Below are 16,426 nucleotides of genomic sequence, written 5' to 3' on the forward strand. Positions count from 1 at the left end.
AAGAGATAAACAAAATATCCTGTCACGTGATTTAAGTACATACTAAGTACATTGAATTCCGTAAAAATTATTTATTTTCAAAGAACAAAATAATTATAAAAACGATGATATAAATTTAGGATGATTTGGAGATGGGCTACTTTGAAGCCATGTAGCCGTGTCCAAAATGAGCAAATGGTAAACAAAATCGTAATAAATAATAAGCCATATGTTTAATTGACTTAATGAATACTGCTCAATAACTACAGAATAAATTATGCATTATGAGGATATTATTTAAAACTGACTATTTTCCGCTAATTGTGTGAAAACCGACCACTGTGCGACGTTCGAATTACTTCGAGCTAGTTCGACTTCTCAGATCTATTCTCGCGTCTCTGATGGCAGAAGCTTCGCTCATAACACGCGTCTGCTTTGACCAAACGAAACGTAACGCCACGAGGCTGTCGCTAGTCGGCGCCAGTAGTCGGCCTTCTCCCACTTACCGCTCCGTACCTCGTCACGTGATCCGAGCGTCGGTGACGTCACGGTTTAGCCGGCAGCCTGGCACCACTGGTTATATCACCAGTTACATGACATTCTGTGTACATCGTAGACCCTCATTCAAGCTTTTCATACGAAGGCGTATTACATTTCGTACATTTTCAAAGAATTCCTTCGTGCAGAAATTGTGTACGTTTCTAAACGAGTGGTAAGCAAGCAAGATTTATTTGCAGCAATATCAGCTCAGTGCCAATGGAATATACATGAACCGAAGCACCGATTAATTCACTGCGAGTCGCGCAATGGATCCTCGCAATTGAATCAGGATCAACGTGAAAAGAACGAAGTGCACGCAGGAAGATATAGGTACGTTCGATGCATACTACCCGTTGCACTCGTTCAAATTCAGAAGGCAGAGGGACAAACAAGCGAGAAATGGAACGATTTCGAGCGACCGCCCAGCAATATTTCGGGTTCGATTCGAAAAAGCTAACTCCCGGTAAAAAATGGTTATGCGTAGAAGCGGTCGCGTTTCGAGAACGGGAATCGGCGATGTTTACTGCTGGAATCGAGAAGGCTCGTACGAAACACAGATGCAAAGTTGTTGTCGCACCCTTCTGGCCAGCGCGACAGCATAGTTCACCGTAAACGATAATGATGAATGAATTCGCGGGGGACAAACAAGATGAACAATTTCAACGTTTTACGCCCCCGTCGTAAATTTCAGTATTCCGCGAACGAAACAAATTGGCGCTAAATCGTAATATTTAGTGTCGCTCTGAGGCGACACTAAAAATTATATATAATATATAATAATATATATAAAAAAATATATATATAATATATAATAATATATATAAATATATATATATAATATATATAAATATATATATATATATATATATATATATATATATATATATATATATATAATATAATATCGCGTTTCAAAATAATTTCAATATTTTCAAACTTTTTTACGTTGAATGAACCGTTAAAAATGTAATTGTTGCATGAGTCACGAAATTCAATTTCGTAAGCATAAAATGCACTAGGTTATATAAGATGGAAACATTATACGTCAGAAAAATTATTTCGTAGTTCGAGTTCAAATGGTTCCAGCTGCAAAGGATTAATTATTAAAAAGGTAAAATATATAATTCAGCTAAAATTAATTTTAAAGATTTCGATTCCTCTGACACGCTCTACGATATCGTTTGGGTGGACCTGTGCAACAATACATGTCGTTGCTCTAATTCAACACTGAGATATGCCTAAATAATGAAGTTTAAAGAAAAAAAGGCATTTAAAGTTTTATTTTCCTAACAATATAATTTTACGAAAATAATGAAATATTATTTTCAGCAAATTTTGTGCCAATATATATCGAAGAAAATAGAATAAAATAAAATAAATAAAACAAGAACAAATCTGTGTAAATATTGATAATTCAATATCTCAATATTTCTCCAGACGCACGCACACAAAGAACTTAGTGATGGAACAGTGGAATATAGTGATTAATGCTCTAACCTTGTGCATTTAACGATATATCAGTATTGAATCATTCACACAGATAATACTATTTGATATGAAATAATAAAATATCTCCAAATCATGTTTCTATCTTATTTAATATGTCGTCAGAATCTCTGACGTCCGATTTCCAAGAAGATATGGGTATCCAACTCTATTTAATCTGAAAATTACCGAAGATTCATTAATCGAGCACCGCATTCAAATAAATGCTCTATTATCCGATTATATTATCGGTCCCGCGATAGTTCGGATAATCGAGGTTCGATCAACCGACGAATCGTTTAAGAAATCTGCAACATGCAGCTTCTATCGACGGTGGAACCACCCACCGAAAAAAGTATACATCGCGCGCGGTGCAATAACACGAAGACTAAATCCATCGACACGATATTGGCCGACACTATCAACCGGCAGACAGCCGCAGCATATCAAAATCTATCACGTACCGCAACCACCGGCCTGGCCGAAATAAACTTCGTGCACCCCATGAGCCCCTCCCACACCCCGGACCGTACCGTTGGCCTCAAAAATTGCAGGATCGTTGCACATTTCGACGTTCGGTTCAGAGAAACGCGACAATAAATGGGTAAACGTGGTAATACAGCTGTTTAGTTCTCGTTCGAAACCGTAGACAGCGTTTTATATTTTTATAATTGTATAAACGGACCGACCTACAAGCACACAGATGAAATCAGTATCATACAGATTGTGCACGCGAGCAGGTTAATTTTACACGAGTTTTGACCGCGAGATAACCAAACCTCAGAGAAGCTAGTCAATACGGACTAGTTTAGAAGCATTCATTTCGAAGAATTGCTGCTCTGGCTTGTTGTTGGAGGGTTGTTAACCCTCGCAAAGTCGGCGGCTAGGTCAATTTTGACCCATCGTTCACTCAGTTACTCAATTTTCGGCAATGAAATCAAACCAATTGCTGTTACGGCGCTTCGACTGCCAATCCAGCGAGCCCAAAAGCCGAAAATCCAGTGACGTAATCGCGAACATTCATAGGCTTGGACAAACGATAAGCTCAAAAGTAAACACACAATAGTTAGACCGCGGATTTTATGCATTTGTGGAAAAAATGAGTGGCTGATACATAGGATTATAAAGACTTAAGAAGAATTTAATAATACTTTTGCAGCATTTTGAACTTGTCAAAATGATTAAAAGAAACAATTTATTTTTATTTAATTTCTCTCTCTTACAGTCGTTTTCGAAAATTGTTATTTTCCATAAAAATCCGCAGTCTAATAATAGCATCTCCGTTCAGATCCAGTCCACGTCGAGTTTCGTTCAATTTTTGTGCCGGCGAATCAATGAAATGAAAAAAAAAAACGAAATTTATGATCTGTTGCACTAAATATGTTGCACAAAAATTCCGTTGAAAGTCGAGACTCCAAGAGACGCGATATTAACGGTTTGGCGAGCGGTTTCATGTCCGTTGTTTTTTTCTCCCCGAACGACTGTAAAGTACAATGGTCTAGGGTCTACGTGGCGGAGGGTGCAAGGGTGGATTCGATCTTAGGGGAAACGCGGAATCGAGGCATGGAAGATCGTCCGCAGCGACTGAGCCATGATCAAAGATAATTCCCGATCAAAGATTAAGGATTACTCCCGTGGGCCGTGTGGCCCGTCTAGGAATCAAAGTCCAACGAAATATAAAATGCATGAAGCGAGAGTCCCCGGGGGGACACCCAACCACTGGAAACCCTCCTACGACCCTGTCCGGATAGAACGTGCGCGGAAACCGCGTGCGGACCGTTTCCTTGCCGGTTTCGCCCTCTCGTACCCGCGAAGCGAGTGCGTTCGACGTACACGTCCGTCCGTACGCGCAGTCGATACGAGTACAATACACGTCGGGATACTAAAAATCTGCACGTCGCACAGTACATTTGTATGAACGTCCGTGACAAAGATCATAACTTCTAATCTAATCCAATGTTCGACCAAAATGTCTTAATAATTTCTCAAAGAAGATAATACAAAGATGCTTCGATTTACGCAAAGAAATTATATGATTTCATAAAAAGAAATTCTTGTCGCCTTTATGTTACGTCGAATAAAAGCTTTCACGCACAGATTTTCATTAACACAATTTATTGTTTGCCGAACGTGTCAGCGATCGTTCCGCGCATATGAGTTTGGGACCGGTTGTGTGGCTACGTATTTTGTTAACGCTAGATTTACGGAGCACGAAAAACAGCTGTTTTATATTAGTTTATAAAAGTAACAATAAGACATTTTTATTCTGATCGTGAACAAGTGTTATTGTAACATTTGCCGTAAGTAACATATAAATTGAATAAAATAGCTCATAAATGTATCTTTACATTGTGACCCGTCAGTTTTGACGGGTTCCGTAAATCTAGTGTTAAATAACTCTGAAGATCGCAATTTCTTGCAAAAAAAAGTTTTTATATCAAAATGTATTGTCCGACGAATATACAGGAATAAGAATTCCAGGATATTTTCAGCCGTTTTTTTTTCAAACATTATCTAAAGTGTTGGAAAATAAATCGAACTTAATTGATTCAATTCGAGTTAGTTATTATATTGCCTGCTAGTGTTATGAAATTTCTATAGGTTTATTACAATCATATAACGCCTGGCCATCATTTTCTATAAACATTATTTCGTCAAGTGGCCTTTTGTAAATACGACTATTTTTATGCACTTAGTATCGAATAGATATGAAGCATTGACTTATTGGAATTTTATTCATTGACGACCGCACTGTGTGGCCGGTCAGTTCGAAATTCGATCGGGCGACGTTTCGGCTATTATCCGCCTCGCGATTGGCCCGAACGAAAGAAAGATCGCCCTGAATCTTCCCCTTCTCTCGCGACTCGAATCGTTCATCTTCTAACATGAGATGGAAACGAGTGGAAACGGGTGGAAACGGAGATACTTCACGCTAATCGGATGAGAGACCGGATGAATATTCACGAACGCATACGCGCATCCAGAGAAAAGTAGAATAATCCGTGCCGGACCGAGCCGGGCCGGGCCGGGCCGCGCCGCGCCGCGTCCCGTCGCGTCTGAATTTTTAGTATTTCCTTCGCCGAAGGGTAAACGAAATTACAGACATCGCTACATATTTCGCGCCTCTATGGTAATATTTCGAGTGTTAGCGCAACGGTCGACGTGGACCGACTGACAACGTCGACGCGACGCCTGTGAAAAAGGGAAGCGTTTATCATTCGGTTGAAACAGCTGAAGATCTTCGCGCGACCGTTGTCCGCTCGAAATCAACTCAGGTGAAATCCTTTCGAGAGCCTCCGGAATTTCAACGATTCAGTTGTTCAAATCGAGCACAGAAAGATGGAATTTATCGTTCCGCCAAATATTTTGAATTTGAACTCTCCAGGTAACTAATAATTGTTACTAACTTTCGTAGCTATTATCAGCTACGTATGAAATTCAAATTCAAAACATTCTACAGTAGAAAATTGCAAATATTAATTAGGCGCTTGGTTCTGCGCGTTTTCCGTGAAAATGCTGTTGCTCGTGCACAATATATGTAGTTTGTAATCGATAAAAGTTCATAAACAGCTACTAATTATTCTCATATAACGTTGTTTCAGACACAAGCGAACATTTAATCTCACGATGATACAATTCCAAGTTTATGTGCATCGATTCCTATGCTTATAGGTTATTAAATGTATTATTATACTATACAAGAGATATAGATGCATGACGGCGTCAGAGATCCCGGAGGGTAGATAAAGGAAAGACAAAAAATAAAAAGACTTGGAAGTGAACAACTTAAAACTGAATAAGGAAACAAAAAGACCGTCCACAAAAGACAAAGTAGCAATAAGGAAAACTGTGATTGTACAACTGAGATGAACATAATAGTAACAAAAAGTAAATGTGAGTTATCTTACGTATAATATATTATATTATTATATTATATATATATATATATATATATATATATATATATATATATATTGTATCATAATATATTATTTTTGTTAAGTACATAGTAAGATGGGAAATGTAGACGATATAAAGCGAAATGTGTATTAGTGTATTATGGTAAATCAGCCCTCGCATATTTAAAAATCAAAAATTCAAAATCGAAGTAATATTATAATTAGTAGACTGCGGATCTTTATGCAAAATAAAAAGTTTCTGTATCAATTACAAGACAAATGAGCTACGTAAGATTGTATTTATTTTTCTAATAATTTTAATAAGCTGAATACCAACATTCTTAGTTTCTTTTAATCTTCTCACTGTTTCAAATTATACCCAACCACTTTTGCCACAAATGCATAAAATTCGCATTCCAATTACGGGTATCATTAATCTCAGTAAACATTTTGAAACAATAATAACTAAACGATATATCCATTTCCCGACATGACTTTTTTCCGCCCTTCTTTTCGGCCGTTTGTCCGTCCCACTGTGCCCCGGCCGCGTGTTTCCCCGGAAAAAATCGTTGGCCAAAAGCAAGCTATCCCTTCTCGTTCACAATGCCGCAATCATCGAGTCCCTAAAAGGTCGAAATATTTTTGCGCCTAACCGTCCGCAATTATCCACGCGTTACCCCTCTAGAGGGGACGGGCATTCCCGGAGAGCGGATCGAAAGCTATGGAAATATCGTTGATATTTTCGCCACGTATGTTGCAGGCCTCGCGAGCATATTAGATATTAGATTTAGCGCGCTTACAACTGTCGCTGTACCTAATTAGGGGTGTGCTCCCCTGCCGGAACAGATGGCAGCCCTCAGGCTGCGAGATAATTCTCATGGAGAGAGATCGCGCGCGCCCGCGCGAGGGAAAGAGAGAGAGAGAGAGAGAGAGAATGATTCAAGGGTGGCGTACCAAGAGAAAACCCCGACAGGGAATAGTTGTACGCCGGAAAATATAGGAATGAACGTCGGATAGAAACGAACAAAGAGGAATCGGCAGACGGAGGCGGGGTTCCGCGAGGGAGATAAGCAAACTTGGGAATAGATTCGACGGCGAGGAGATGTATGCTCGGGATCCAATTCGCGTTGCGACATTCGTTATCAAACTCCTTTAATAATTCATCGAAATTAGATAATGCCGCGGATTGGATAAAGGCCGGCCAGTTAAACGAGGAGTAAGGCGCGTTTATTGGGTTAAAGGTTCCCCCGCCGATCCGACATCGAGACAATGAGTGGCCCTCCCTCCCCGTATTATCTCTGTTCGCGAAACTATCCGTCCGTCTATCTGCTCGGATTGCGCGCGACGCCGATCGAATAATCGCCGCATAAAATTCGCATTCGCCGGCCGCATCGGTCACTCGAAAAACCGAGATCCGGTGATCCGGTCCCGCGATCGGCTCGTAAAAACCGACCGATCTCGGAGACGGACACCGTGACGACCGAATGCCGCCCAATGTATGTGCATTATTTTCGCGATAGCGACGCGCGGACTCGCGATCGCCCGAATCTTCGGCCGATCCGGCCGGCTCGCCACAGAATAAATTATAGGCAGCCGGAAAAATTCCGGCGATATTCGTGCCGTGGCTACACGGTTATGGCTGGCCGCGTCATTTCGCTCGAGGAAACACCGACGAAATTTGTTTGGTCACCGAGCGATAGATTTGCCCGAGCGCGAACAATGCGAGCCACTTGAACAGATTTTCGGCGATTTTATTTCTGTTTTTGTTTTCACCTATGCATGTATTTTTGCGTCCCATGGTGAGAGTAGTACGGCAATCGCGGGAGTTTCGACAACGTTCTGATCGATGTTATGAGGAAAATGATGGACGAGGTTAGTAGGGTCCGATCGAGTGCAGGAACGTTTTGTCCTGTATGGACTATTTTCCTGCGGAATGTAACGCTTTGTGACGCTTTCAACGCTATTTTAATGACGCTGTTTTATAGCAGGATTCGACAATACTTGGATTGTTTCGATTAAATATTTATGTAAGATAATTATCCGAATCAATTGCTATTGGTCGACAATTTATTTGAATCTATTTATTTATTCGAATAATTCTTTGTTCGAATGATTCTTTATTTGAATAATTCTTTATTCGAATTTATTTACCCGAATAATTTTTTATACCAATAATTCTTTATTCGGATAGTTCGAAAAAGTGATGTAGAAGCAACAAATTGATAAATTGTGAATAAACACTTTATTTTCCATCATTTTCGATCAAATCAATTATTTTCCGTATGAATTTCTACGCGAATCAATTCTTATTCGAATAAAATTGTATTCGAACAAATTTGTATCCAGATAAATTTCTGTTCCATTGAATATTTATTCGATAGCGTCGAGTACAATTTTACGAATTACATTTTAATCGTTCTCTAGTACACTAGCTCCTCTATCATCTGAAGAAAAAGTCGAGCCATATAGTTCTCAGTTTGAAAGAACATATACTGCGTTTTAAAATCGGTACGAAAACTTTTATGGTGCACTGTACATGTTTTGTATAGAAATGCTGCAGCGTTTTGTTCTATCCCGTCTCGGTGTGTCGCATAACGAATGATGTACAGATGACATCGGCGTTGGTGTTTGTCTGTTACAGCGTTCGCTTCGTCAAAGAGGCGTTAATCGTCGGAAGTCAAGCACGCGAGGGAGGACGAGACAATAATGATCGTTCCCGAAAGAAAGTGTCCGGGGCTGCACCAGCAATGGGCCTTGTGTAGTAAACGTCGGAGGCGTTGTAAGTGGTAGCGGGCTGCATTAGGGTCAATTCATTTGCATGCACTTTTCCGTCGTTCCGGCTTCAAAAAATATTTATCGCCCGAGGTTTTCCCCGCGACCGGGCCGCTTATGAATTATGCATGGTTGAACGCGCAGGACGCGGTAGCTCATTCCTGGCCGCAATTTCGCCATTGAAGTGTAATTTCGCGCCGCCACGCTGCGACGCTCTGCGCCGTGTAGTATTAGGAACCGCCAACGAGCTTTTTGTGACGATGCTTACAAACGACATCGCCACGAGGTGTGTCGTTCGCTATCTTCCTGACGGGAGGAGCTCAAAGGGCTCTTTGCCGGTCCGGCACCGTCGAAAGGGCACAAAGGCTACGGGAGGAAAGGACTGTTTCAGCTTGTCACGAAATGAATTTAACGCGTGAAAATGGCTGAATTGAATTATCACCGGTCCGTCGACCAGGTGGGGACGTGTGCCAAAGGTACCTGTGCACCAACTAAGAGAGAGACAGAAAGAGAATCTGTGTGTGCGCGCGTGTGCGCGCGCGAGCCCGCGCTCGTCGCTCTTTGAGCGTTTACACAACACGGGGACCGTTTCTCCGTAGGAAACACGGGCCGGCGAGACGACGTCGCCTCAGAATTTTCCGCGGCCGAGATTCTTCGGGAAAAGTTTCCGGCCCCGAGACACGCGTGTGTATCGCATGAAATTTTAAGGGTCGTGGGAAAGAAAGCGAATTTCAACGAGAGCAAGCCGCCGCGCAAACTAGTTCCCGTCGCCCCGACCCTCCCCTGCGGTCTGAATAATTCCACACGTGGACGGAACGCATACCACGTGTCATTAGACGTCGTTAAAATATTTAAGCGGTCGCTTCATCTTCTTTTTTTTTTCTTCTCACCTCTCTTTCCCTTTCTTTCCCTTTCTCTCTCTCTCTCTCTCTCTCTCTCTCTCTCTCTCTCTTCTGTTTCTCGCCGGGTCGTCGTGTTTATCGTATCATCGCATATTTACGACTCGCACTATTCGACCTCGCGAGGAATACCAACATCAGAACGTGACTGCATACTTTTATGGCGTCATCCGTCATCACGCGCCTCCCTCCGCCATACGTGATACCGATACAGAAACTTCCGGATGAATGATTTACAAGGCACTTGCGTGCGAATTTTCGCGATGAGCTTGTCGCGAAGTGGATCAACGGTGATTCCGAGAAATCCACTGCTCATTTACACTTTGTTTTGCTTTCGCGTAAGAGATTATTTTAAGCGTCCCTTTGATATGCGTTTCGCGGACAGAGAATTTACTAAATGCGAGTCCCGTGACGATGCAATGATTCGCCGATGAGATTGGTCCTTGATAACAGCGGCTGTCAATAAAATGATTGATAGAATAATGAATAAAATGATAAAAATAGAATGATGAATAGAATGATGAATAGGATTGTCAATTGAATGATTAGCAGAATTATGAATAGAATTATGAATAAAATGATTGATATTATAGAATGATGAATAGAATGGTGAATAGAATGATGAATAGGATTGTCAATTGAATGATTAACAGAATTATGAATAGAATTATGAATAAAATGATTAATAGAATGATGAATAGAATAATGAACAGAATGATTCATAAAATGATGGATAGAATGATTAATAAAATGATGAAAAGAATGATTAATATAATAATTAATATAATAGTTAATACAATGATTAATAGAACTATTAATAGAACGATTAATAGAACAATTAATAGAATGATCAGTAAAATGATTAATAGGAATTATGAACCATGATAACTCCGTGCACATCTAAAACTATGGTTGCCGCGTACTGCACAATAATCAGTAATCTTTATAAGCGATAATATTTTCTTTTCTTTTTCACTTCGTATTACCTCCACTCATACTAAAGAACTTTTTCCGTGAATAAGTGAATGAAAAGTGAAATGAAATGAAATAATATGAAATAACGCGAAACTTGCGCATACACCAGACACTTTGCGCCCCTAGTTTCGCCCTTAGAAACTGAAACCCTGAATTAAAATCCGATCGGCGTTCGAATCACCTATCCAAAGTGTTTATACTGCTCCTACGTGCAATGATAACTTATTTAACCCCTTACCCTACGATTTCTTTCGCGTCGATTAGCACCTTTTTGTCATTAATCAATTAAAAATTTACAGATCCAAAAATTTATATTTATAATATGTCTGCGTTAGTCGTAATTGTCGAAGAATATTCGTGTTTATCTCGATTTAAAAGAAGCGAGTAATTAGCAACAAAAACTTTACACGATCTATAACAGTATACATTAGCAACCTATTTCCCTCGTTTCCTCGAAAGTGGAACGACAGAATGTTTCTGTTGCGCTTATCGCGTCGTATCGTGAACTCATCGATTCGTTTATATGGACGGTGGAATCTCGCTTACTCGAGTTAAATGGTGCTAACCGTTGGGGGAGGAACGTTCGCATGATGGAACGATTACTTAGAATTGTCTTACAACAATCAGTTTGATTACAGTGGTAGATGTTAAGGAGCTGAGTACCAATGGTACTCGGTTTTCAGGGCAGACGGTTTACACTGTAAAAATAAATGTATATACGTAAAAGTACATATTGGTAAAAGGTTTTCAATAGGATTCGAACTCGCAGTAGCAGCGTTACCACGCGCTATGGCATAGTGCTTACTACTGATAAATATCGGCAACGACTTCAAACATCGAATATCTCGTAAACTACAAGCCGTCTACCTCCAAAACCGGGTGCCATTAGTTCAGCCTCCCGACATCTATCACTGTACAAATGCAGATCAAAAAGTGACGGTCACAACCTGGTACCTCTTCTCGTTAGGTTCGACTGATAATCGAGATTTCAGGAACCGTCTGTTTTCGTCAACTGCCAAGAGATCAACCAACGTTTGCTCGTATTATTTTTCACGAGGCTTTTTCGTCGCATCGATACATGGATCGCGAAACATATAAGAACAAGATGCCATAATGGACAAACGTCTTTCTGTAATCGTCTCCAATCCTCGCGTTATCTAGGCAGCAGTTTCGCGCCGTTAAGATAGTACAGGTCGCGATTGTCTCTCGTAGCCTTTATCCAAGATACAAGAGAAATTGTTACCAACCGGTCTAACAGAGCTGTGCTAATGTACAAATTTAGAGCGGCAAGTGCAAGGCTGGATGCACCAAGAAACGTTACGGACCAGATCGGTCATGACAACCTTGTGCGAAAGCGTGACTAACGCTCGCCGGAATCGACACAGAGATCAAAGCTGTCATCCGTAACGTTAAACGGGTAGCGCGCGCGTTGCGCCCAGCCTTTCCGCTGTAGTCGTACGCGTGTATCCGATACATCGCTTTGATGCTCGCCGAGCCCAACTATGCGAGAGGAGCCTGGAAAAACAGTCAACGAAAGGGATCCTGTGACAGGTGACGGGCGACAGGTAACAGGTAATTTGCAACGTGACCCCGTAACCGAGTGAGTTGGAAGCATCGAAATAAAAATCCGCGTACTGTGCAAAAGCTTCTTACCGGTGGTGAACGCGGCGGAGGTCGGCCGTCCGTCCTGGATCAGGAGGCAAGCGAACACGAAGAAGGCCGCCATCCGTGGCAGGAAGCTGAAAGCCATCTCGCTACTTCTTTTAACAGACACTGGGATCCTCGAAGCCGACTCGGAGCCGGTAGCACAAGCACGTTGTTCCCCTAACGATTGGCATCCGCAAACGACGGCGGCGGCGGCGGCAGAGAGGCCGACCGGCCCGGGAGAGTCTCTCGCCGGTTCGGAGATCGTCTGGTCCAGATCGTCCCATCCGCGGAGCGGTCTCCTCGATCCGCAGGAACGTTTCACCACGCGCGCACGTCCTAGCGCTCGATCGGCCTGCATCCACCGGAAGCGTTCGCCGGAGGTGTCTTCCGGGCGGCCCTCCATCCGGCCGACGAGACACCGAGTCTCCGCTGCTCTCGCGTTTCTGCTGCTCTCTAGCTCGATTAGGTCAGGATCTTGTAGAAGATGATCCCTCTCCAGCGCATCCTAGACCGATCCTCGAGATCGTCGCGCGAACAGGGGGACTTGCGAACGGGCGGATCGCGGTCGTCACTGGGTGGATCGGTCGTTCGATCGATATCGATCGTTCGGTATCGTTCGCTGGCCGCGGCGGCAGCGGTTTTTCCGGTGGAACGGGACGCGACGATCGGCTCGCGGAGAAACGCAGAGGACGCAGCACTGCGACGGAATCCTGGATCGCGATAGACGGGGCTGTCGGGACGCCGAGGGATCGAGAGATCGAGGAACGCGTGCGACGGAGCCTCGGACGACGACCACGGTTCCCACGACTGCGCGCTCGGGACGCCCGGCGTCGACTGGCGTCCTCGAGCTTGGAGGGGACCGGCACAGGCAGACGTGCACACGCCGATGTCCCGGCGTCACGGCGCATATCTCCGCCACCCCGGCACCAAATCTCTCACCCTTTGCTGAACCAGGCCAATCGGCGCTTAGGAGTCGCCGCCCATCGCATCGCGGGGGCGTCAACCACCCCCGACTTAAGATTTTCGACTTTTCTTAGTCGGACCCGTTCCAATCCACCTATCGACTCTCCGTGGCTCTCTCTGTTTCACCCCTTTGTGTAACCAACCCCCTTCTCACTTTCTCTCTCTCTCTCTCTCTCTCCCTCTCTCCCTCTCTCTCTCTCGATCTCTCTCTTTCTCGGTCTCTTTCTCGCTGCGTCTTTGTCGCGGCTCGGTCTCTCTTCCGGCGCACACGTGTATTCTTTCTTTCCGGCGCGGCTCGGCTCGGCTCGGCTCGGCATGCGAGACTCGCATTGCGAGTAACGTGCCGCTAACATAAGGGAACCGCGAAGAACGCGGCTAATTTCATCCTTTGCGACGAGGATCCTATTTACCGCCGCGGAGAACGCAACCACCCGGCGAACAGAATGTAAATGTCCCCCGGCTATTTTGATAGCCGACAGACGCGGCGATCTTCCTCGACCAGACTTCTCCAGCGAACGTCTATCGCGATTAGCACGGCGGAATAGTCGCGAATCCTGCCTTCGTCCTCGAAGCTGCCAGTCACCGGGTCAAGGATCAGCGACGCTTATACGGGCAGCCGCTATGTGGCGACAATGAGAATTGCAGTACAGTAGAACCTCGATTACCCGAACTGTTGATATCTGAATTCTTTATTCGTAAACACGTTGCATATGTAAGCAGGTCGATCTAAGGCAATCGATATACGAGAGTATTTAATCTGGCACTTTCGTAATATAACTGTTCCATTATTCGAATGGAATAATACGCGACTCATTAGTTCGGATAATCGTGGTTATACCGTACCACGGATCCAAGTAATTCGAATAGTATCAAATTCGTTTCTATTTCAATTTTGTACGAATCAAATGTCGATGAATTATACCAAATGGGAATACGGTAGCTCAGAGTCGAAACAGTTTCGAGTGCAAAGGGTTGAAGGCGAGCGCCGCCCTTTGTTGCGGGATTGACGATGTCAAAAAATGTTTTGTCGTGACCGGGGCGAGTGAACTTTGCATCCTCGGATCGGCGAAGATCCGTCGAGAAAGGTCCCCGCAAAAGTGTCCTTGACCGAGTTTTTCTCGAGGTCAAAATTTTTTATCAAATTTCTGCTCGTCAGGACGTCAGATATTCGAACCACGTGGCTCGAATGTTACGTGGGACGCAACATACGTCCGTTAAGGGTTAAAATCGTTTGCGACACGGTTGTTACTTTTTAATACCTCGATGTAAGTGTTCCGAAAACGACTGAACCAAAATATGACATGAGTTTGCACATCGAAAGTAACCTTTTACTTTGATCTTGTTTTAACGAATTTCTTCGCGCTGGAAAAAGTAGCGCGACACTTGTCAACAACGGCTAGAAAAAGTTTCTTACAGATCGATTTAAATAGAATTCAGACTAAGAGGAAGTTTCTCCCTCGGGTCGCCGCAATGAATTCCATTAAATTTAACATTCAGAAATTTCGCGTCGACCGAAATTGATAATAATTCCACGGTATCGTTGCCGGGAGAAAAACAAACTGTTCGCGAACCGCATTTTTTTTCCAAAATAACGGCAGAAAACGCGAATTCGCAGGAAAATCCGTCGCGCAGAAATAATTGATGCGACGCTTGCGCGAAACCGGGCGCAATATGTAAAAAGAGCAGGAAGAAGCGCCGGCAGTCGTCCGGACAGCTGTTTACAGTTGATGTAGAATCATGCGGTATGTGACTGCCGTGCCATTAGAATAATAGTGCTCATCCTTTATCAAAAAGCAAGTCGCAGATGCACGGCACGCTCATTTCGTATGACATTTCATTTTCGTGAAAAATCGTCGGTGACGTTTCCTCGCGCGAAATAGAGCGTGGAACCGCCGCGAACTTCTGCCGCGAATACTTTCAAACTGTGATTCGACGTCGCTCAAACATTTTTGCAGAATTTCGGGAAAACCGAACGACGGAGGAAGCAGGCGCAGGACGCGACGCACAGTAGTGCTTCTCGCGGAAAAGCTGGCCACAATTCATAACTTGATGTGATTCTAATGAAAATTAGTATTTTTATGTTCCTGTGGTCGCTGATTTCAAATCTGTGGTCATGATCCGATTAGCAAGAAAATAAACACGCTTTCTAAGTTAACTGCTGTAAAAAGTAATACGCTTCCTGGTTTTCATTACAAATGGTTCGAACGTAAAATTCGAAAATTGAAACGACCAATTTAATGCTTCGAAACTTACAGACGTCACGATTCGTATTCCTATATACATAAGAGCATAATTAAATTGCTATTGCATATGCAATAATACATACTGAAATTCGTAAATTATGAAATATAATAATCATAGTGGTTGTAATATCGAAGAAATGATATTAATGTTATAAAGTGAAAAGACATTTTCTAATTTTTGTATAATATGTTTATTATTTACTGCATTGTATTAAAGTGTCTCGCTGTGAAGTCTCCTGAAAAAATCGACTATTTTTCTAACTTTTCATCGAGGTACGAGTAAAGTATACGGTATATTGGAGAGACAATTACACGAGCGAATATAATGTTATTTGAAGAAAAAGATGTTTTAAACTAGGATTTGTTTAGATAGAAAGTATTCTTGACATACTAAACGTGCCACGAATGGCAAGGCGTCCATTCAAACTTCGTCGTCTCTGGAGGTCTCTGTATTCGTAATCGATCAAACTTCAAGCGGAATTAATTGCATTGAAATATACGCAACAAAAGTACCATGTCAGCATAAGCCTGCTTTATGCTTCGAAAATCTGTATTTCGGACAACCGTGCGAAGCGAGGCGACGCGGCGAGACGCGATACGCGGCGGTTTTCGATTCGATTATAAATCATTATATTCGAAATTAACGTTTTCCGTGAGTCCGTTCAGCGAGACGAGTGATTAAAAGCTCGCTGTTTGCGGCTCGGTCGCGACGTCGCGTCTCCCAGGAATAAAATCGAATTACAGTTTAATGAAATCCCGATTGGCGAGCCGTGGTCGCAGAATAAAATCACTATTCCCCCGAAATAAATGCGCGCCGTAACCGCCGGTTAATTCCGATTGGCCGACCCAGAGATACGCCGAGAATAATGCGTCTGTTTACGGAGAATTTCGCGGAGCAGAGGGGTGAGCGGAGGAGGGCGGCGGCGAGAGGAGGAGAGTGGAGAATCGGAGTACATATCTGCGAGGATCGCCGGCTCAATGGACCAATTCCGGATCTCTTTATCAAAGAAGAAAACTCGATTTG

At 43.0% G+C, this 16,426-nt stretch overlaps 1 protein-coding gene and 1 long non-coding RNA gene across 2 annotated transcripts in view; one reads left to right on the plus strand and one right to left on the minus strand.

The window, feature by feature from the left end:
* The window catches only part of LOC117222361 (lachesin), a 492,917-nt gene extending 479,874 nt beyond the window's left edge, over positions 1 to 13,043 (minus strand). The window contains exon 1 of the mRNA XM_076523268.1: positions 12,203 to 13,043. Coding sequence (XP_076379383.1) covers positions 12,203 to 12,599 — 397 coding nt within the window. The 5' untranslated portion in view covers positions 12,600 to 13,043. The remainder of the gene's footprint in view (positions 1 to 12,202) is intronic.
* Positions 329 to 2,101, plus strand: LOC143259762 (uncharacterized). Its single transcript, XR_013033764.1, has 2 exons — positions 329 to 849; positions 1,849 to 2,101. It is a non-coding gene; the product is annotated as an uncharacterized LOC143259762 (long non-coding RNA).
* Positions 13,044 to 16,426: the final 3,383 nt, after the last annotated feature.

This window comes from Megalopta genalis, chromosome 6, assembly GCF_051020955.1.
Source record: "Megalopta genalis isolate 19385.01 chromosome 6, iyMegGena1_principal, whole genome shotgun sequence".
NCBI lineage: Eukaryota > Metazoa > Arthropoda > Insecta > Hymenoptera > Halictidae > Megalopta > Megalopta genalis.